The sequence below is a fragment of the Zea mays genome, chromosome 8, assembly GCF_902167145.1.
Source record: "Zea mays cultivar B73 chromosome 8, Zm-B73-REFERENCE-NAM-5.0, whole genome shotgun sequence".
Classification (NCBI taxonomy): domain Eukaryota; kingdom Viridiplantae; phylum Streptophyta; class Magnoliopsida; order Poales; family Poaceae; genus Zea; species Zea mays.
In genome coordinates, this window is record NC_050103.1 from 70,380,325 (window position 1) to 70,403,952 (window position 23,628).

The 23,628-nt window shown below is 47.9% G+C and overlaps 1 protein-coding gene across 2 annotated transcripts; it reads left to right on the top strand.

Annotated features, from left to right (window-relative positions):
- Window positions 1–337: 337 nt before the first annotated feature.
- LOC103635335 (Putative homeodomain-like transcription factor superfamily protein) lies at window positions 338–12,680 on the top strand. Of its 2 annotated transcripts, none has more exons than XM_008657815.3 (18): window positions 338–1,306; window positions 1,410–1,907; window positions 2,775–2,845; window positions 3,433–3,927; window positions 4,052–4,144; window positions 4,223–4,387; window positions 4,499–4,721; window positions 4,807–4,907; window positions 5,236–5,322; window positions 5,667–5,819; window positions 5,915–6,070; window positions 6,946–7,155; window positions 7,244–7,915; window positions 7,989–8,537; window positions 9,652–10,266; window positions 10,361–10,465; window positions 11,130–11,393; window positions 11,515–12,680. In XM_008657815.3, the coding sequence occupies exons 1-18, from the start codon at window positions 1,123–1,125 to the stop codon at window positions 12,397–12,399; spliced, it is 5,526 nt and encodes a 1,841-aa protein (XP_008656037.1). In that variant the 5' UTR covers window positions 338–1,122; the 3' UTR covers window positions 12,400–12,680. The 2 variants fall into 2 exon arrangements, with proteins under 2 accessions (XP_008656037.1, XP_008656038.1); XM_008657816.3 differs by having other exon boundaries at window positions 3,523–3,927.
- Window positions 12,681–23,628: the final 10,948 nt, after the last annotated feature.

Consider the following 23,628-nt stretch of genomic DNA (forward strand, 5'->3'; position numbering starts at 1 on the left):
ATTTGGTAGTATAATCTTATTTCACCGTCTTTTCATTTCTCACTCTTTTTTGTTTGGGTTTAGAATGGAATGAATTGATCTATCATCACCTTATTTCTCATAATTAGTTAGTTAGTAGTAACACTTCATAAGACCTTATTCGATTGTTCCTATCACATATGAATTGAGTGAGATTGAAAAAAATTATATATTTTTTAAACTTGTTTAGAATTTAAATCACCTAATTCACTCAATCCACATAGATTGGAAGCACCACTTCGACCTGCCTCGGGTGCACGGCTGGCCAGACCCGCAGACCATCGAGCGCAGACTCGTCCACCGGTCGAGCTTGGGGCTCGGGCACCATTTGGTACGCGAAGCGCGGCCACCCACCGGGCCCCGCCTCCGTAGGCCACAAACATTCCGCGCCCCAGGCCACAGAAGATCCGCCAAACTGTTCTACGATCTCATCGCACGAACGAGGAAGGCCCGCAACCACAGCCAACCTATGAACCCCACCCGCCGCGAGATTCACAACGCGCACGCAAGAAATCCACACCGCACCAAGAACAGATCCACATCGCCCCCCCTTTCTTTCCTGGGCTGCTGACCCTGACTCCTCCCTCCGCATAGAGGGAAAAAAGGAATACCAGGCAGCGCAGGCGCGCGGAACGGAAGAGCACCAAACGCCAGCAGCAGCAGCAGCGAGGCAAAATAATAAAAAGTCGGAGGCATCAAATCCAAAAGGTTTTTATTAGCATGGAAGCGAAATCCAAACCCCTGACCAATTCGGGCCGAGCAGCAGGCGGAGGAGGAGTTGCATCCGTGGCCTCCCGTGTTGCTCCTCCTCGCGCCCGCGTCCCTATTACTTCTCCGCGTCCGTGCTGGGGCGCGGCGCGCCCACCGATCCTGTTCTACCTCGCGTCTGCGCTGCGACGTTACCTGCTGCTGTCGCCCGTCGGTGGTGGAATTCGTCGCGCGGATCGAGCCGCGGGCTCGATTCGGGCTTGGCGCCTCTGTATATATGTCGGAATTCGCCGTAGCGTGTGATTAGGTTTTGTTGTTCTTCTGTGTCGGCCTGGTCTTCGCGTGTTGTGTTTTGTTGTCTGGCGGAGGCGAATCTAGGGTAACGGTCAGTCGGGAATGGAGTCCTCCGACGACGGGGGCTCCGGGCCGGCGGCAGGGAGTCCCGGCCCTCCGTCGGCCCCCGCAGCCGTTGGCGGTGCGAGTAGCGCTCCTGGCGCGTCTGGATCCGGCGGGAAGCCGCCGGTGAAGCGCGTCATGAAGACGCCCTACCAGCTGGAGGTCCTCGAGAGGACGTACGCAGGTTCGTCGGCTATTGATGATTCTGAAACGTTTTGATGGTTTGTTTTTGCGAGCTTTTGATCGAACTGTGCGTGTGGTTTTCATGGGGATTCTGTTTTGCGCAGAGGACTCGTATCCCAACGAGACGAAGCGGGCGGAGCTGTCGGTGCAGTTGAACCTCACAGACAGGCAGCTTCAGATGTGGTTCTGCCACCGCCGGCTCAAGGACCGGAAACCGCCGGCCAAGAGGCAGCTAAGGGACGAGGAGGTTAGCGTCCCAGTCATAGGGCCGCCGCCACCTGTGCTTCCGCCTCCATTGCCTCCCAGCGAGATGATGGTGGGGACTGTCGGAACCTATGGTGAGCAGCTGCTGCCCTATTCCAGGAGAGGGTCTGGCCGGTTATCGGCTGCACCTAGGTTATCTGTGCCGGAGATTGGGAGGAGGTACTATGAACCGCCACAAGTCATGCTGCCTCATATGGCACCAGTGCACCTTATGCAAGCAGAGCACCGGGTGATCGATTCTGTGGAAGCACTTATAGGGGAACCTTTGAGGGACGATGGACCAGTGCTTGGTATTGAATTTGATCCACTTCCTCCTGGTGCATTTGGAGCACCTATCGGTGAGAACCTTGTGTGCTCTTGATTTGTTGTATTTGATGCCTTAATATTTATTTTAAAATAAATTTACAGTAGATACACACATGGTTTCAAAGGCGTTGCCTAGGCAACACCTAGGCGTCCAGGCGCCCAAAAGTTCTAGGCGCCCCTGTCGCCTAGCTAAGAATCAGCAATAAAGGTAAGAGGGGAAGGGAAAGAGGCCTAGCAGAGATTTGGTGGAGCGGGAGCGGCGGCATAAAGCTCGGGAGAGCGGCAGTCGGCGACGCAGAACTCGGGGGAGTTGCGGCTGGTGGCGCAGAGCTCGGGGGCAGCAGCGGGGCAGAGCTCGGGAGAGCAGGAGAGGCGGCACTGAGACAGAGCAGCGGCACTGAGAGTCTGAGACTGGGGTAACCCTAACACCAGCAGGGGAGGTTATAAGGGCTAGCTGATGGTCTGGACCATCTCTTATACATCTCCTAGCCCTTCTCCTTTTTCCTTTTCTTTTTTCTTCCTCATCTATGCTGTTGTTGTGCTATTTTCTGATTGGTAAGGCGTCGCCTTGCTTGCCTTAGTAAGCGCCTAGGCATCTAGGCGGTGGTCCAATGCCTTGCCTCGCCTTACTGCCTTAAGAACCATGGATACATATCACCGATTTATAAGCCTAGCCTATTGACCTATCAGGCTTACCCAACTGGCATTCAAATATTTATTATTAAATGTAGTTGACATAGACTAAGATTTCTATTTACTATGTTTTTTTATAGTGTTGCAAAGTTTCGACGTGGATTGTCTTGTAGAGTATGAAATCTAAATTGATGCCACTGTATTCTTTCCATATTTACATTACGCTGATTTGCTTTCTACTATTTGTTTTCAATGTTTTGGAACAGTCCCTGAGCAACCGAGGCAGCCCTTTCGATCATATGAGACCAAGATGTTTTCTGGTCCCAAAACCATGAAGGTATGCCTTAGTTTGCTTGCAGACAAATGTTTTTTTTACAACTTCATGCACCCCTTGTCTTCGAGTAGATGGAATAACTAGAGACTATCCAAATGTCCATTTATCTATGTGTTGTTTCCATTAATCTGCCTTTTAATAAGTTCACTGGAATAGTGACTGCAGTTTGTAGTTAATGATATTTTTGGCATTTTCCGTAAGCCAAGGCTGTGTGTTCGAATTTTGTTCTAATTATATCTGAACTGTAATAATATTCAAAGCATAAGCTGCTGTGTTGCATGTTTATTCATTTCATGTATATTGTTGCATGTTTATTCATTTCATGCATATTGTTGCATTGAAGGGAACAGACACCATATGTGCATACTCTGTTTATAGAGCATATTCTTTTTGTTAGGTTTGTTACTGTAAATTTGTTTCATGATCATATTATACATTATCATTTCTCACGAAGTTGCATTGTTTGGAGTTTTTGAGTTTTATTATATTTCTCTTCTTGTCCACTGCCTTTTATTCTGGACGAGATTATTGTTTTCTTAAATCAATCAATCATTGATCGGTTTAAACTTTAAAATCTGTTTCCCCTTTAGGCTTCGGCAATCTTGCCTACCACAGACCCTTTACTTCAAAATACAGGGAAACGGAAATCCTTCATTGGCTCTTCTCATCTTGGCTCACAGGCAGTACATGAATACCAGTTTCTTCCTGAGCAGCCAAGTGATACATATGAGAGGGCAAGCCAGTCACACTTCTATGATTCTTCAGCAGAAGCGTCAAACTTGAGGGTAGCTCCGCTGTCTACAGGATCACGCTTTCTCCATGGAGTTGAGCAGGCACCTAGCTATACATTTCACAGTCAATCATCTGGTTCTAGCCATTTGACTCAACGTGGCAGTGGCAGGTCACCTATTGCATCGGCATTGACAGATCATGAGGGGGCTTTGTCAAATATTAATGCTAGCACAACTCCAATCCACGGCCAACTTGGCATCCCTCAAGTTGCCGGATTCGAAAGCCCCCTGGCATCCCCTGAAAGATTGGGTTATCATGATGAAGATACATATCACATGGACAGAAAGCGCAAGGTATGTTCTCACTGCATTTATGGATATATTATTTTTCTTCTTTTGTATTATTATATCCATATTCTTTTCCTTCTTTGTATTATTATTTTTTGATATATGTTGTCTTCGTCTAATGTTACTTCAGCATAATGAGGAAGCTAAGATTGCTAGGGAGGTTGAGGCTCATGAAAAGAGAATCAGAAAGGAGCTTGAGAAGCAAGATCTGCTGAACAGAAAGGTCTTCTTTAGTTACACTAAGAAGCATGCATACGGCATACCTTCCATGATGCATTGCTAATCTTTTTCGTATTTGCAGAGAGAAGAACAAATGCGGAGAGAAATGGAGAGACATGATCGTGAGAGACGTAAGGAAGAGGAGAGGTTGATGCGTGAAAGGCAGAGGGAAGAAGAGAAATTCCAAAGGGAACAAAGACGCGAACACAAGCGCATGGAGAAGTTTATGCAGAAACAATCTATACGAGTAAGTTAGCTTGCTTCTGCAGCCTTTATTTGAAATAAAAGTTGTGTAAACAGCAGACTTTTAAGTCTAGTACACTGACATTGTTTAGTTCACAATTTGTTGTATGCACAGGCTGAAAAACTGAGACAAAGAGAGGAGCTTCGACGAGAGAAAGAAGCTGCGAGGCAGAAGGCTGCTAATGAGAGGGCTACAGCTCGTAGAATTGCGCGAGAGAGTATGGAACTGATGGAAGATGAGCGCTTGGAACTATTAGAGTTGGCCTCTCGTAGTAAAGGGCTGCCCTCAATGGTTTCTCTTGATAGTGACACATTACAGCAGCTTGATTCATTCAGAGGTACACTCCACATTCATGATCGATGCTTCTGAACCACATACACTGCTTGATGTGATGTAAGAAATTTTGATTTCTCCTTTTGCAGGAATGCTGGGGAAGTTCCCTCCTGAAACTGTGAGACTGAAGGTGCCTTTTTCAATAAAACCATGGGCAGCTTCCGAGGATATTATTGGAAACCTTTTGATGGTACCTCCTGATCTTTAGAATGTGCATTTTCCCTTTCGAAACAATGAGTGGTTATGTAAAGCTTTATAATTTTTGACATAGCTTCTTTTCGAGATTTTTTTTTTCCAACATAGCTCTTTCTGTAAGAAAATACTTCCCTTCCTAAGATAAGATGATTCATTGGACAGAAAGTGGAAACAGGAGTTCAATAGGCCTATTAGCGTCTTCTGTTTTGTTCCATCTGAAAGTTCATTTTTCTGTTGCTGTGATTTATGATTCTATTGTATCATGGATTCTCCATGCGCTTACTACTTTTTTGCTATCCTGCCATGTTGTTGATGAGATCCAGGCTTGGAAGTTTTTTGTTACCTTCGGTGATGTTCTTGGGCTTCCGTCATTTACGTTGGATGAATTTGTGCAGGCTCTTCATGATTATGTAAGTTCTAGATGTAGCATATCATGATTATGTAAGTTCTATGATGACATGATGCTGGTTCATTTTATATCTTGATAACTAGGACATAGACATAGTCCTAGGCCTTTTCATTTTTACCATCTACTTGTTTCATTGAGTAAAGATATTAACATATTATGATGTCATGTACTGTCTCATTTAACTCATGTGGGTGATAATTTACATTTCCTTTTCCAGACTAAACTAAAATTTGGTTGTTGGATCATGAGTTCATGACTACCTCATCATACATTTGAAGCTTCTCTTATATCATTTCATGGATTTAGATGTGTGCCATAACCAATTCTTTATTATTCATCTGATAGGATTCAAGGCTTTTAGGTGAATTGCATGTTTCTCTGCTGAAATCTGTTATAAAAGATATTGAGGATGTTGCCCGGACTCCTTCAGTTGCTTTAGGTGTAAATCAGAGCAGTTCTGCTAATCCTGGAGGTGGTCACCCACAAATTGTTGAAGGGGTATGTATTCAGAACTGCTGGTTCTCTAAAACACAGTTTTTTGTTCTTTTTTGAAGGATAGTAGCAATTTTTAATGAAAAACATTTCTTGTTTAGGCCTATGCTTGGGGCATCAACATACTCAACTGGCAGAGACACTTGAACTTTCTTACATGGCCTGAAATATTGCGCCAATTTGGTTTATGTGCTGGTTTTGGGCCTCAGTTAAAGAAAAGTGATGCTGAAATTGTCCATCACCGCGATGATAACGAGGTATTTGATTATTGGCAGTTTCCATTGTGAACCTCAATATCACTTTGTCAGTTATATTATAAATTTATAATAATGTGGAGTAATCTATATTTCATAGTGTAATTTTGAGGAAACATGATTGCATTTGCTTAGTCAATACTCCATTCTTGTTTACTTGTCGTTTTAGGCAATGCCATTGTCTTCAAGACATACCTTTGACCATTATTTTTTCTATATCCTATAATAGTAGGATATGTCAAACATATAATTATCTGAGAGCATCTTTCCTTCTCTAAAGTTTGTTAGCGACACATTCACCTACTACATGACTATTAAAAACATTCACACTGCTTGTATTTTAGGCATCTAGAACCACCACGTTGAGGGGCATTATAAAACTGTAGAGGCAAAATCTAGTGAACTCACTGAAATATTATAAATGGACAAATGATTATATAATTCTGGCCTACTTTAATGTCATTTCTTATTAATTTCTTTTGTTGAAAACATGTGAAATTAGTGCTTCAAGGTCAAGGCTTAATCTAACAGATCTGCTTGGACTGATAAGCAAACAAGTCCTTCATTTGGTCCATGGGTGATAGTTGGCGGACTAGATTGACCATTTGATTTTACATGGCCAAATCTGATCCCATGCAGAGGGAATGAGTAATTGGACAATGCCGTTGGCATCTGCTAGAAAACTAATTTACTTAGAAAGGTTTTGGGTTAATTTACTTAGAAATTGACGGGTTCCATTCATGACAATTCAAAAAAGTATAGCTGCATTTTGCTTACTTGCAGTACATTTTTTTTTTCAAAAAAAAGTTTCCTTTTGCTCCGTATAAACTAGATGGAGATTTCCCAAAATACCTTATCAATTTGGTGTTTTTTTAAAGGGTCGTAATGGTGTAGATGTCATTTCCATTCTGCGAAATGGTTCAGCCGCTGTGAAGGCTGCTGCTTTAATGAAAGAAAGAGGGTATACTAATCGTCGTAGGTCTCGACACCGTCTGACACCTGGAACAGTAAAGTTTGCTGCTTTCCATGTACTGTCACTTGAAGGGAGCAAAGGTCTCACAATATTGGAAGTTGCAGAAAAGATCCAGGTATATCCGCATCAAATAAATTTCTAGATTGTACTGACCTGTTATTTCTAATGGAACATATATTGGTTTGTTCCTTTTTTGTCTTCAGAAATCTGGACTTAGAGACCTTACAACAAGTAAGACACCAGAGGCATCTATATCTGCGGCATTGTCGAGAGACACTAAGCTTTTTGAAAGAACGGCACCTTCGACATATTGTGTTAAAACTCCTTACAGAAAGGACCCAGATGATTCTGAGGCTGTGTTGGCAGCGGCACGTGAAAAAATCAGGGCGTTTCAGAATGCGCTTCCGGAGTGTGAAGAAGTCGAGAAGGATGTGGATGAGGCTGAGAGGGATGATGATTCTGAATGTGATGATGCCGATGATGATGCTGATGGTGATGATGTGAATATTGAAGACAAGGATGCCAAGTCGCCCCTTGTTGGAGCTCAATATGGTGCACAAATTACAGTAGTTGGTGACATAAAGAAAGAATCAAACATCGTGATGAACACATCAGTGCCACCAAGCATTCAGATTAAATCTAGTGCAAGTGTACCATTTCATACTTTAGACAGTAAAGCAAGTAGTTCAACTGATCCAGAGGTTGGAGATGATGCTAAAGACATTGAGATAGACGAAAGTAATCAAGGGGAGTCCTGGGTACAGGGGCTAGCTGAGGGTGACTACTGTGATCTTAGTGTAGACGAACGCCTCAATGCTTTGGTTGCACTTATTGCCGTTGCTAACGAGGGAAATTCTATCCGTGCAATTCTGGAGGTAATGTTTCTATTGCGATTTTGTTATCTTGCTATTTTCCCATTGAACATCATCTGAACAAGAGACTTTTCAGGAACGCCTAGAAGCAGCGAGTGCTTTGAAAAAACAATTGTGGGCTGAGGCACAACTTGATAAGAGGCGTATAAGGGATGACTTTACTAGTAAGATGCAGTATGATTCTTATGTGAGTATGAAGGTTGATACAGATCAAGAAAATAATGCTGCTGAAATTACCCTTACACCAGTGCATGACCCTATTAAAAACAATAACGGAAATGCCAATTTGATGAACAATGGTTTGCTTGTTGATAAGCAGAACCAGCTTACTACTGGTGATGTATATCATCAGCGGAATGGTGCAAGCCGAGAATCGAGTACTAACGCAGAAAGCTTGTCTGTTCAGCAATATGCTTCATCTGAGAAAACTCGATCTCAGTTGAAATCCTTCATAGGTCACAAGGCAGAACAGCTTTATGTGTACAGGTCTCTACCACTTGGACAAGACCGGAGACGGAACCGGTATTGGCAGTTCTCTGCATCTTCATCATCCTATGACCCTGGTTCGGGAAGAATCTTTTTTGAATCTAGAGATGGATACTGGAGGGTCATTGATACATCAGAGGTAGTTGTTTCCTCAAAACAATCTTATTAGTTGCAATTTCATCAGCTAATATTCTCAATAGGTATATAATATAGAGCAGTTCAACTGATGATTCTTGTTCTTAAAAGAAACTCAACCTACAGGGGTAAGTGTGTAAGACAGCCTCAGGCATTGTATTAAGAAGACCTCACACAGGTCGAGAAAATCCCCGAATCCCTGTTCCACCCATAAACAGCGGCACCATAACCCATGTGAGAACGACCACGATTGGGGTAGGCCTTAGACCTGTGCTTTGGCATGAGACAAACGAGGTATTTTTAACCCCAGCCTGAAATTCGCTTCCTCAGGCTACTCAGACCACCTAACCAACTAGCTAGAGGCCCTTTCACATGAGTCTTGTTCTTTCCATGTGTTAAATGGTTTGTATTTTATGTAACCTCTGGGAAGTATTTAGACCAAGTTTGAATGATGGGACTGCAATCTTAGACACTTGATCAACTGTGAATGGTTGGGATTATGGATTTGTGGTGTTTGTTTTCTTCTAGAAGGCTGAAGGTAATTGAAGTTGGATTAATCAGGGGGTAGTATTTGATAGCTGGCAAGAGCCATCTATATTTTGTTGAAATGTTTAAAGTAGTTGTAAACTTGTCGTTCTCCTATTTTAAATTTGCTACTTATTTGGTATTGTAATAATACTTTGCTTTTAAGATTTTGTGTTTGTTTGTCCATGTCGTGTTAGGCACAATGTTTGGGTCACTGACCAGTTACCACTGGCATTTAGCACTATTTCATTGGGAAACCAGTGTTTCCGCTAGTTATGAAATTATATGTGCCTAGCTTTGTTGGGACCAGATAATTATGACTAATACAAGATTCTGAGTGACTTTTAATTTCTAATTCCTTGTGATTGTGTCCTTGAAGATTACTGTCCATAGGTTTGTTGGCAGTAGCTGCATAATATCCTGTTCAGTTTCTAGAGGAACCTGTTAGTAAGTAGACTATTGAACATATATATATATTTCTCTTTTAGAATAGTGAGTGGTTATTAAGTTGCTAGCTTGACTGACTACATGACATACAGATCCAGCTATACTGGTGCTTTAACATGATGTCGGATACTATTATTAAAATGCAGGCATTTGAAGCTTTGGTAGCTTCCCTTGATACTCGTGGCATCCGCGAGTCACATTTGCACTCAATTTTGCAAAGTATCGAGCCAACCTTCAAGGAAGCTGTTGAGAGGAAAAGGTGTGCTAATTTAGAACACCCAACTGGACGGACTTCGGAAAATGGAAGTAATGAAAGTCCAAATTGCAACAATGAATTTGGAAGTCCATGCAGTACCCTTTCTGGTGTTGCTTCTGATAATCTTATGGCACATTCAGATATTTTCAAGATAGAGGTTGGGCGCAATGAAGCTGAGAAGAATTCTATCTCGAAAAGGGCTTCCGTGTTTCTGAAATGGATCTGGAGAGAGTGCTACAGTCACCAATCTACATACGCCATGAGATATGGAAAGAAGCGGTGTCCTGAGTTGATTCACTCTTGTGATTATTGCTACCAGATATACTTAGCTGAAGAAAGGCACTGTTCTTGCCACAAAACATTCAAACACATTCACAATTTCTTGGAACACTCATCACAATGTGAAGAAAAACAAAGAACAGATCCCAATTGGAAGATGCAAACTGTGGACCTTTCTGTACCCGTAGGATTGAGATTGCTAAGGCTGCTCTTAGCTACCATTGAGGTATAGTGACATTTTATGATCATTCATTAGTGACATCTATTTTGTTTGTTGCAAAAAATGGTGTTTGTGTGACTTGTTAGATCGCGTGTTACAGGCCTTAGTACCGGCAGAAGCTCTTCTACCTTTTTGGACGGATGGGTATCGGAAATCTTGGGGTGCGAAGTTGTATTCTGCATCATCTGCCGAAGAAGTCTTGCAGGTTGCATTGCATGCTTTTTGCTCCTTTGTTTACTGTATAATTCCAGTGGCAGAGTCTGGACAGGATTAGAGAAGAGGTCATAACATGGCCAAAGAAAGAGGGGCCCAAATTAGTATCTCCTTGGCAATTGAATGATGAAATTGAGTAGCAATACTTCTTTTTAAAGAAATCTTTTGATGATGGTGGCTCATGCCTTGGCCCTTTTGAACCTCCACCCGTAATAGGGGTGGTAATGGATCGCGATCCAAATGTTCCTTCACAAATTCTTAGGTCCTTAAATAAATTTTAGTTCAAAAATGAATAGAAATAGAGCCCGAACCTAATCCGAGCCTTAAATTTTATAGTGTAAAATTTAGAGTCCATTGTCACCCCTCCGTATACAGCTATTACTAATTTGTTGCTGTATTGATCATAGCATGTTTTGACCTCAGGCTATGCATGAATAATTGTTCTGAATCTTGTGCATGTTTTGACCTCCAGCAGAGGTTTGTACCACTTTAATTTAGCAGTTTATTCTACATTTGCTTATGAACGGACTTGGATAGCTATTGTGTAGGAGGAGATTAGCATGGTGTAAGAGGCCTGATTTTAATTTATCATCAAATCAAGTTTATGTATCAATTTTGTTTGCGTATCTAAATCCTACCATGTCATATATCTGCAGATGCTTAGTGTGCTGGAAAGTGCAATAAAGCGAGACTACTTATCATCTAACTTTGAAACGACAACTGAGTTGCTTAATTCAAGCACACAAGATTTTGCTACTCAGAATTCGGCTGGAGGTTCTGGATCTGCCACTGCACTTCCATGGGTTCCTGACACTACTGCTGCTGTAGCCTTGAGATTGTTAGACTTGGATGCTTCCATCTCATACACCCTTCATCCAAAGTTGGGTTCAAATAAGGAGCAAGAATCTGGAGATTTCATGGTAAGCCTTATGGTTATTGTTATTATTGCATCAAAAGACTGTAGTGGTGGTTACATGTGGTAATTGGTCCTCTTGATCTGCTATATGGATCAATGACATGATTTATTTTTTCTCTGCGCAGAAACTTCCACCGAGATATCCTTCTATGAATAAGGGCAAACAAGAAATAGAACAGTTCAGGCCTATTGGTTTTGATCAACAGGATGGAACGTTGCTACCTAACAGCAATGGTCGTAGAGGTCGGGGAAGGGGAGGTAGAGGAGGCAGCAGGGGAGGTAGATCTCGTGGTCATGGTGGTAGGGTTCCCAGAGGTATTGGCAGCTCTTCCAGGATTCAGTTCAGGGATGACAATAGTATGCTCTATGGGAGAGCCCCACGAAAGAATGCACGTGGTGGCCGCGGCCGTGGACGTGGACGTGGACGTGGACTTCGAACTGTTAGACCTCGGCAACCATCCGAGCTCAGTGCCAGATCAATTCCAAAGGCAAACCTATTGGGCAGTTTTAGCATGTTAAGTAAGACAAATCACACTGGCACTACGCATTCTCCCGAGAGCTCAGGTGCAGAAGAGTGGGCCTTTGAGAGGAGGGAATATGTGAAGGATGATGAGAACAATTTGGTCTCTCAATCCGATGAGTCTGAGGAAAATGTCGAACCTATGAATGAGGAATATGGTGAGCATATTTCAGGCTATCCAAGAGACAATTCCGACTCCAGACCCGTACAGATGATGGGTGATGGGAGCGACGATAATGATGAGGATGCTGAAGGAGATGAGGGTGAGGAAGATGGAGAGGACTATGAAGCTGAAGATCCTGGTGATGAGGATGATGACGTTGAGATGGATGGGGATGATGATGTCGAGGTGGATGAGGATGATGACATTGAGATGGATGGGGATGATGACATTGAAGATGATGATGACGACGACGGTGGAGATGGAGCAGCCAACGGAGATGAGGATGGAGGTGGTACATCATCATATTCTTCAGAGTATAGTGAATGATGAGTGATTGAAGTTGTGCAGGCTTGTGGTAAATGATGTAACAGAGGCTTTGGTGGGCTCACCAACGCTAATGCTGACTTGAAAAACTATTTAGGAGGTTGCCAGTTCTAAACTGTCTTGTGTGGCTTGTTATTAGATAGAAGCCACTCAACATTAGAAGATCGGCCTTGTGTGTATACATACATACCAATTATCAAAAGTTGAAAATGAGGGTCGATCAGCTGTCTGTTTTATGTTCAGCTACTTTTTTCATTGTTATATATTGGGAGCGTTCTCTTTAAGACGGTTGACATATTTCTAAACTCACTCTCAATTTTGATTTTGTAGCAAGCTTGAAAAAAATTGCTTTCAACAACTTTCTATTTCAAACCCCCAGTTTTTTTCTACATGGAAAAACTGGTCTAATCGTACTAAGGTCTAGTTTAGAAATTCAAATTCTTTTCAGGATTAAAGAGGATTTAAAGAGAAATAAACTAATTTCTCTCTCAATCCCTTCCAACCCCGGAGGGCTGGTACGACCTCTAGCTCTAGCTGAGCTCTCCATCTCCATCAGTGAGTTGCAATGGGAGCATCTCAACATACTCTAGTAGAATCTATGTAATCCAAGCCTTCTGGGACATCATCCACCCGCAACTGCTTTCTCTCTTGCAGCTCTTTTATAGCAATGGCCTTTATGTTTGGAGGCTAACCCAGGCATCCATCACTCTCCTCCCAAAGAAAAAAAGATGCCAACACCGTCGAGGATTTCAGGCCAATCAACATCATTTCGAGATTCATCAAAATCGTTTCAAAGAAGAGGAACAAACATTGTCTTTAACAACACTCATCCACTTATTGACATTGACACATGTCAATCGGCGTGGGTCGCTCACTCATAGAAACTTTATTGGTTGTGACAGAACCACTTATCTTTCGCCATAAACATAAGATCCCTATGGTCCTACTCAAGGTAGACTATCACAAGTCATTTGACCGAGAAAGAGAAGAGTTGTGTCTTAAAGTAAAAACGAGGATGTAGAAATCCACACACTTGTCTTTCAGGCCCAGCCCACCAGGGATTTCCAAATCGTTAGGTTAACGACAGGTCTTTCTTCTTCTGGGTGAGCTGTAGAGCTACTTTTTCTTTCTTTCATTCCATCTGTCTCTGTATGCTTGGGTGAATGCCATAAGCGGATTTATACGCCCCGGTTCCCAGGGTTAGGGTATTCCCTATGTTGAGCCTACTCAGATCAGAACAAAACTTTTGGATTCTCTTTCGCCTATCGGCCGTCTTAAGCAACCTTCACATTTCCTGCTGAGATCCCAAGTCTCCAAGTGTCGTAGGACCTTGGCTTTAAGTAACCTTCACATTTCTTGGCCACCCACGACCTTGGCTTTTTAGAGAATCCCGCTCCTGTGTCGTAGGACTTGTAGCTCGGTAGTCCATCGGGTAGGTTTGTTTATCCATCCTTTTTCGAGTGTCTTCTTGGATAGTTATAGCGGCCCATAGGCGCAAGATGTACCTTGTGGAGGGCGGTGGTCCCTTGGACATAGCATAGTCCTTTCAGGCAGTGGTCGTTTAGTCCATGGTCCGTTGGATGGTCGGTGCAAGGCTAGAAATTGGAACACATTGATTCCGCTCGTTCCTGTCCTTCGCTTCAGGGTCTGTCCCTCGGTGTGGTCAGTACTCCATACTGTCGGGCAGCAAAGCTTACACTTGTTCACTTATTATGACGGTTCACCAGGGCCTCTTTCCTCCTCCCTTTTCTGCTCACTCGTAGGGGTCCAGACCCTCACAAAGGGGGAGGGAGTCGACTGAACATCTCAGACATTGGCGGGAATTTCGATCCCCAATTATTCTTCACCCCGGATGATCGTGTTGGGTAAATTGTGACCTCGTACGATCGTTGTTGGAACTTGCTCTCCGGTGCAAGTTGATCCAACGGGGGAGTGTAGCAACGTAAACAAGGTTTTTGCTCGAGATGGCAATAGCTCTGTTAATCTAGCCTCTCAAGGGCACTGTGCGGGGGTATTTATAGGTATCTGAGTGCCCAGCGTCCAGTGTTAAGGACGCATGTGCCCTCAGGCACCTAGGTTATCCCCGGAATATTCCCATAAAGCGGGGTTACAGACCGTAATTACAGGGAGACCTTTACAAATGAGGCCCGTAATGCGCAGCGGCCACGCAGGGCCTGTTACAATGGGCCGGATCACACGTGGGCCTCCATGTTGGACGAGGTCGCAAGATGAGACGACCTCGTCATAGGTCTTCGTCCGACTACGTGTGGGACGAAGGGTAAGTCTGCCCGTCGTCTTGTCTCCGTTGGTGCAGCGAGGTCGGCGAAGGCATCGAGCGAAGGGTGGCGTCTTCGCCTTCGCCCCAACATTTGCCCTCTGAGGAACCAGTTCGACTAAGTCATCTGGTGCCGAAGACGTCGCTAGATGGTGGAGACGCTGCCCTCGCTCGAAGTGGTTCCGCGGGGGTTTTTGACATGACCGTTGATTGACGCCGTACTGTTGGATTGCGGGTTTCCCGAAGCGTCGCGCCCTGTGTATAAAAGGGGGCGGGGGGCGACGCGTTTTGAACTTTATCTTTCCGCGCTCCGCGAAAACCCTAACTGCCTTCTCAAACCGCTCGCTGCTCGTTTGCCCTCCTTGCTCTTGCTCGTCGGAGATCTGGCCCGTGTGAAGCAGACCGCCCGCCGCCGCCGCCGGTACGTAGCGATGCCATCCTCTTCCTCTTCTGCTGCCGCTACACCGTCGGCCGGCGCATCCTCCGAGGAGACGCTGAGCAATGTGGCGGCGGAGGAGTTGCGCGCCGGCGACACAGTGGAGTTCGGCGTGTCGCGGATGTCCTCGGTCCGCGTGCAAGACATGCAACAGCTTGGTTATTTCGGCGGCGGAGTGGCACGTGTCCCAGGGACGGAGGAGGTCCCCGAGCCAGAGGCGAGTTGGTTGTCTTCGAGGCTTTCTTCGCCGCTGGCCTTCGTCTACCCGCGCATCGATTTGTGGGAGAAGTTCTGCGTAGATTCAACGTCCAGGTCCACCAGCTGACACCAAATGCCGTGGTGGCCCTGTCAAAATATGTCTGGGCAACAACTTCATACGGTGGGCAGCCATCAGTCGAAGTCTTCGCGAAGTATTATTGTCTGCATTGGCAGAAAAGGAGGATCGGAAATAAGATTGCTCAATTTGGATCTTGTACATTTACGCCGAAGACCGGCAAGACTTCGATGGAAGTCGTTGAGTTGGTTCCCTGTGCCCGCAATAAATGGGGCAACTGGTGGGAATTTTAGTTCTACGTTGCCGAAGGCACAGTCGAAGACCATCCGGGGCTCCCCGTGGCCGAGATGTGCTCGCATTATTACTCAGCGTACCCGCAGTTTGAAGTGGCGGAGGAGGATGCAGACGAAGGGACCCTGCGGTGCGCGGCTGGCATTAGTAGTGGGCGCGATCTGGTTGAGGAGTTTGTCGCGTATGGGGTGTGGCCCTTGGCGCGTGGCTGGGCGCTGGGCGAAGTATGCCCTCGCCAGATGCCCTCTCGTGGCGGGATGCTGGTGCGGAGTCCCGCCTTCGCACTGGATTTGCATGGCCGAGATCCCGCCGCATTCGTGCGTGAGGTGGAGGATGGGGCGGTGCGGATTGTTGGTCGCTATGTGCCAAAGACGGAGGCCCAGCGTAGTTGGGATATACGCGGATCCAACGATCGCTTGAATAGGGTCTTCGAGTTGAACCGTCTGCCATATGGCGGTTATCCCGGGCAAGACGTTGTCGACCGCCGCGGGAAAAAACCGGCTGCAGAGACTGAAGACGACTCCGCGCCGGCGGCCGCCCCATCCACTAAGAAGAGGAAGCTAGGTACTGGGAAGGGAGGACTTCGCACTTGTTGTGCTAGTCCGGCTGCACCCTTAGGCGACTTTTGCACGGATAGTCTTTTTGAGGAAGACTTCGATTTTTCGCACTTGTTGTGCTAGTCCGGCTGCACCCTTAGGCGACTTTTGCACGGATAGTCCTTTTGAGGAAGACTTCGATTTTTCGCACTTGTTGTGCTAGTCCGGCTGCACCCTTGGGCGACTTTTGCGCGGAGTGTCGCACGCGAGGGTGGCTAGCGCTGCCCCTCGCGGTGACTTTGTATTGGTCGAATGTCGAAGACCGTTGACGCGAACTTTTTTCGACGTAGATTTTTGCGGGGGATTTTTCGCTTGTATATTACATGGCTCCGCCTCGTTAAAAACCTCACCCCCCGGGAGGAAAAGAGTGTGGGCTAGAATAAAATTGTTGTGGGAATTACAAGGGCGAGCGGGCCCCGAGCAGTCAAACAAAAAATTTGCGGAGATTATCAATGTTCCAGGAATGCTCCAATTCTTCGCCGGATGGCGTCGCGAGCCTGTATGCGCTGGGGGACGCCTTCGTCTTGACGATGAAAGGGCCCTCCCACTTGGGCTCCAGTTTGCCCCGGGACTCTGTCCGAGCGGTTCGGACGAGTACGAGGTCTCCTTCGCTAAATTCCCTCGGGATGATTGCGTGGTCACGCCATGCTTTTGTTTGGGCCTGGTATTTGTTTAGAGCCTGTAATGCGAAGACTCGGTCTCCGTCGATCAGGTCCTTTGAAGTGGGCTCGTCCACGTCGGGGACAGCTGACGGGACTGTCTGTGGGGACCCATGTTTTATTTCTTGCGGGGTCATGGCCTCCGATCCATATAGAAGGCGGAAAGGGGTGAACCCAGTCTCCCTGCACTCAGTCGTGTTTAATGCCCATACCGCTTCAGGTAACAAATCGGCCCACTTGCCCTTTTTATCATCGAGGAGCATCTTCTTTGACAGCTGTGAAAATTTTGCCATTGGCGCATTCCACAACTCCGTTGGACTGCGGGTGGTATACTGAGGCGAAGTCAAGCTTGGTGCCAATGGAGAAGCAGAAATCCTTGAAGTCTTGGCAGTCAAATTGCTTGCCGTTGTCAACTGTGAGTTCGGACGGGACTCCGAAGCGGCAAACAATGTTTTGCCAGAAGAATTTCTGTGCAGTCTTTGATGTTATTGTGGATACAGCCCTCGCCTCGATCCATTTGGTAAAATACTCGACAGCGACAAAGGTGAATTTGAGGTTCCCCTGAGCCGTGGGCAGGGGCCCAACAATGTCCAGGCCCCAGCGCTGAAGAGGCCATGTGTGGGCGATTAGTTTCGTGAATTGCGAAGGGCTGCCTGATCGAGGAAAAAACTTCTGGCAGGCTTCGCAGGACCTTGTGACCCGATTTGCGGCGCAGATCATTGCGGGCCAGTAGAAACCTTGACGGATCACCTTTGCGGCTAGGGCCCTTGGCCCTGCGTGAGAGCCGCAAGTCCCGCTGTGGACTTCGCGCAGGATTTGGATGCCTTCAGTCTCGGTGACACATTTAAGCATTGGTTGACTGACCCCCTTCTTGTAAAGCTGGCCTTCAATCAGTGCGAAGTCCCGGCTTCGTTGTTTGAGGCGCTTGGCCTCGTTGAGTCGGTTGGATGGTAGTACCCCTGTAGAAACAGGGTTATTGGTGCCCGCCAGTCTTTGGTCATAATAAGGTTGACTATACGGTGGCCCTCGCTGTCATTGGTTATTTGGAGCCCTTCGGGGCTGCGGACGGCTGGCGTGCCGATAACATGGTAGAACACGTCGGAGGGCAGGGACTCGCCTCTGGCGGCAGCCTTGGCCAATGCGTCGGCCTCCTCATTCTTGGCCCGGTCCACATGCTGCAAGGTGAAACCCTTGAATTGTCTCTCGAGACTACGGATAGCCGTGAGGTATTGCATAAGTGCAGGGTCCTTTGCTGCATAGTCTTTCTCGACTTGGTCGGCGACTACCTTGGAGTCTGTTCTGATAATGCAGGTAGTGACACCAAGGGCCCTTAGTTTGCAGAGGCCGAGGATGACAGCTTCGTATTCTGCTATGTTGTTAGTGCATCTGTCAGATTCCAGAGCAAAGCTGAGGCGTGCCGCGTATCTGTGCTTGACCCCGGTGGGTGAGGTAATGACTGCAGCAGCGCCTGCCCCCGCGTGGCACCATGCGCCGTCGCAATGGATTGTCCAAACCTTCTCTGCGGACGGGTCCGGCTGTGTTATTGGCCCAGTCCAGTCGACAACGAAGTCTGCCAGAACTTGTGACTTGATGGCTGTCCTGGGCTTGAATGTGATGTGGTAGCCGGAGAGTTCGGCCGCCCATTTGGCGATCCGTACCAATGCCTCCGGGTTCCTGAACAATTCGCCGAGTCCCCTATCTGAGGTGACCCGGACCTTGAATGCTTCAAAATAGTGGCGCAATTTGCGCGAAGCCATAATAACTGCATATGCAATCTTTTCCAGTTCCGTCATATTACATTTTGATGGTGTGAGCACTTCGGAGACGTAATAAACTGGACATTGCCTGATCACGCCCTCTACTGTCTGCTCCTGAACCAGTGCCGCGCTGACCGCATGTGGCGAAGCCGCAACATAAAGCAACAGGGGTAGCGAAGAGTCGGGGCTTGTAAGAACTGCCAATTTCGACAGGTACTGTTTCAATGAGGCGAAGGCTGCCGCCTGCTCTGGTCCCCAAGCGAAGTCTTTTGCGCCGCTGAGAGTTTTGAGGAAGGGGAGACTTCGCTCTGCGGATTTGGAGATGAATCTGTTGAGGGCGGCCAATCTGCCTGTCAGGCGTTGGACGTCTCTGGCTGACTGCGGGGGCGTCATGTTGATGATGGCCTGAATTTTGGTTGGGTTGGCCTCGATTCCGCGGTGTGACACTAGGTAGCCCAATATTTTCCCCTGGCGAACGCCGAAGACGCACTTTTCAGGGTTTAGGCGAAGTCGTGCGTCCCGCATGTTCACAAACGTTTCGGCGAGGTCAGCAAGATGGTCCTCCTTGCTTCTGCTGGCGACAACGATGTCGTCCACATACGTGAATATATTTCTGCCGACTTGCCCCTCGAGCACCGTTTTGGTAAGCCGGGAGAAGGTGGACCCGACGTTCTTGAGTCCCTCCGGCATTCTGATGAAGCAATACGTGCCGAAGGGTGTTATGAAGCTGGTGCTGGCCTTGTCCTCCTCCTTCATGTATATTTGATGGTAACCAGAGAAGCAGTCGAGGAGTGACATGACTTCGCACCCGGCCGCGCTATCGACTATTTTGTCGATCCGAGGCAACGAGAAGTTGTCCTTTGGGCAGGCCTTGTTGAGACTGGTGAAATCGATGCACATCCGCCATTTGCCGCTCTTTTTCTGCACCATCACAACGTTGGCGAGCCATGTGGGGTAGGCCACTGGCTCGATAAATTTGGCCTCCAGGAGGCGATGTACCTCAGCCTTGGCGGCTTCTGTCTTCTCATCAGACATTTTGCGGAGCCGCTGTTTTTTCGGTCTCACCGAAGGGTCGATTCCCAGGCTGTGCTCGATGATGGAGCGACTGACCCCGACCAGGTCGAGGGCAGACCAGGCGAAGACGTCTTTGTTCTTGGACAAACAACAGAGGAGTTTCTCCTCGTCATGCGAAGTGAGGTCTTCGCTGATGGTGACCGTCTGCTTGGGCGTGGCCTGGTCGAGGGGAACAGTCTTGGTCCCGTCGTTGCTGTGTAGCTGTGCTTTGTTGTGTTCTTTGTCAGTTGGGCTGGCGGACGCGGGGACCTCGCGCTGGGCCGTGAGGCAGTGCACGTTTCTTTGTCCGGGGACGAAGTCCCGTTCTATGTTTCGCGCAGTCTGCTGGTTGCCGTAGACCGTGATGGCGCGTAGCGGACCTGGTATCTTCATGCACATGTAAAGTCCGTGAATGGCTGCCTCAAACTTGTTGATGGAGCCCCGACCCATAATGGCGTTGTACGGATACACCATGTCGACGATATCGAAGGTCACTTGCTCACTTCGGGCATTGGGTGCTACACCGAAGGAGAGAGGCAACTCTATTTTGCCGACGGGAAACGTGCCCTTGCCGCCGAAGCCATATAGTGGGTTGTCCGAAGGCTTGAGCAGGCTGTGGCTTATGCCCATGCGGTCGAAGGCATGGAGGAAAATGATGTCTGCTTGGCTGCCATTGTCGACTAGGACTTTGTGCAGGTCCCAGCCTGCCACACTGCAGTTGATAACCATGGTGTCGATGTGGGGGGCGCTGCGTAGATCGACGTCTCGGGCGTCAGAGGTTAGCGGCACGTGGGACCACTTCGTCTATACGACCGGACCGGTGATGGCGACGTGGTTGATGCTGCGGTAGTGGTCCCGCTTCTGCCGCTTCGTGTCGAAGTCGGCGCTGGACCCCCCAGTGATCATATGAATGACTCCGCGATACGGCTGATCGGCGAAGTCCTCTTGCTTTGGGGCATGGGGGTGGTGGATGTTTTGTTGTTGCTGGTGTGGAGGTGGGGGTGGGGGAGGTACGATTTGTACTTCCTGGTGGTGTTGGTATGCGTGGTGCGGTGGATGCGGAGCGGGGCCGTGGATGTATGGCGGAGGGGGTTGCTGATATGTGTGAGCGACAACTCTAGGGTTGTCGGCTGGTTGCGCCCGTGCCATACTGTCTCTGGTGGCCTTCGTCTCTGGGCAGTCTCTGGTTTGGTGGGCGCAGTCTTCGCCGTGGAACAGGCAGTAAAATCGGCGTGGCTGCTGCGCACGCCCCCGGCCCCGTCCGCGAGTTCCGTTCCCGCGGCCCTGTGGGGGATATTCCTGGCGGCGAGGGGCCTCACCAGCGGGGTGCTGGTTGGCGATGTTGTGCACTTGCTGCTGATTGCGGCCGTCCCGACCGGAGTCTGGCTGCGAGGGCCTCGTCCACGTGCGACTGGACTGTGGAGTGTCTTTGGGTTTCCTCTGAGACTCGACTTTGCGCTGGTGGAGCTCTTCGGATCTGGCATATTTTTCAAATAGCTAATACAACTCCTGGAGGTTCTTGGGCGGATCCCTGATGCAATGGCTGTAAAGGACGCTGGCCCGAAGGCCGCTGATGGCGTAGTGGATGGCGATTTGGTCATCGACCGAAGGCAGTTGTGATTTGAGGGTCAGAAACTTGCGGTAGTACTCCCGCAGAGTCTCTTTTTCCAGCTGCTTGCAGAGTGAAAGTTCAGCCAAGGCGTCGGTGTCTGGGCGGTACCCTTGGAAGTTGAGCAGGAATTTGTCCCGGAGGCTTCTCCAGGAGTCGATGGACAGCGGGGGCAACCTGGTGTACCAGGTGAGGGCTGGGCCTTCGAGGGCGATGATGAATGACTTGGCCATCGTGGCGTCGTCCCCTCCGGAAGATGCAACGGCGACCTGATAACTCATGATGTACTGTGCTGGGTCAGTGCTGCCGTTGTACTTGGGATAGGTCGCTGCCCGGAAGTTGGCGGGCCAAGGTGTCACTTGCAGGTGTGGCGCCAGGGGACTTCGCTCATCGAGGTAGTTGACACCTTGGAATGCCGCGGCGTGTGGGATGGCGTGGCCGCGCTGGGGGAAGTATGGGTCTTCGACTTGTGCGCGCTGTTGCAGGGGTGGGCCATGTTGCAGGCCGAGGTGGCCTTCGCGCTGCATTAGCGCGATCTCTTGTTCGAGCTCCTGGGCCTTCTGCTCTTCATCGCGTATCATCTGCCGCACCTTGGCTTGTGCAGACACACGTTGGCGCTTGGCCTCAAGTATTTCTTTTTGCTTCTGGATATTGCGGTTCTTGATGCGCAAGGCGCGCAACTGTAGCTGTTCTTCCGCGGAGACACTGATGACTTCGCCGTCCTCGATGACGTCCGCGCCCTCTGGTGGAGTGAAGCTTGGGGGAGGTTGCGGCTGTTCTCCAGAGCCGCAGGTGTGGAGAGCGTCGTCTTCGGTGGCCTCTTGGTGGGTGGTGTGGACGAGGGCGAGGGCCTTGCCCTTTTTCTCGACCAGCAGTGCTGCCTTCGCAGCCTCGTCAGCCTTCGAGCTAGCTTTCTTGGGTGCCATCGCGGGTGGTTTTTTCGTAGCATGAACGGTGGGCGCCAAATGTTGGAACTTGCTCTCCGGTGCAAGTTGATCCAACGGGGGAGTGTAGCAACGTAAACAGGGTTTTTGCTCGAGATGGCAATAGCTCTGTTAATCTAGCCTCTCAAGGGCACTGTGCGGGGTATTTATAGGTATCTAAGTGCCCAGCGTCCAGTGTTAAGGACGCATGTGCCCTCAGGCACCTTGGTTATCCCCGGAATATTCCCATAAAGCGGGGTTACAGACCGTAATTACAGGGAGACCTTTACAAATTAGGCCCGTAATGCGCAGCGGCCACGCAGGGCCTGTTACAATGGGCCGGATCACACGTGGGCCTCAATGTTGGACGAGGTCGCAAGATGAGATGACCTCGTCATAGGTCTTCGTCCGGCTACGTGTGGGACGAAGGGTAAGTCTGCCCGTCGTCTTGTTTCCATTAGTGCAGCGAGGTCGGCGAAGGCATCGAGCGAAGGGTGGCGTCTTCGCCTTCGCCCCAACAATAGTATCGGGTGAGCAACAACCGCTTCATCACAGTGCTTACTTATGGGCTAACAGGTCACACTTTGGCCAAGTATCCTACAAAGAGACTCCCGAGAGCCAAAAGTATTAAAGGAATGGCCATAGGAATGGGCACATCATGACATCGTAATCTCTCGCCCGAATGAATTAGTTGGTACTAGAAATGTTAGAAATAGTAAACGAAAGGAGTAATAAGAAGTGAAAAGGACAGAGACACTTCCCAACCAGAAAGCAAAGTTCCCACTGATGGTATACTTTGTGTAAGCGAGCTCTAAGATCACATCTTTGGAATAAAATCTAGTTAGAAAAGGAAATCCAATAAGAGATAAGCTGCCCATGAGCATCATGGCATAGGTCAAAGGAAAGGAGGAGGCAAGCCCCCCATCTTCCGCATATCTTGCTCATCCGACATGGCATGAATCACCGAACCCGCACTCAGGAAGAGTAATGCTTTGAAAAACGCATGATTCATTAAGTGAAAGACGCTAACCAAATAGTTAGAGATGCCACAAGCAAAGATCATATAACCTAATTGACTGCAAGTTGAATAAGCTATGACCCTCTTTAGATCGTTCTGTAATATTCCAGTGGTTGCCGCAAGGAATGACGTCATAGCTCCCGCAAAAGTAATAACAATCAAAGCCGTAGGTGAGTATTCAAATAAAGGGGAGCACCTTGCTATCATGAAAACGCCAGCAGTGACCATAGTAGCTGCATGAATCAAAGCAGATACTGGAGTGGGACCCTCCATTGCATCGGGTAACCAAGTATGCAATCCTATCTGTGCAGATTTCCCAACTGCACCAATAAAAAGTAAAA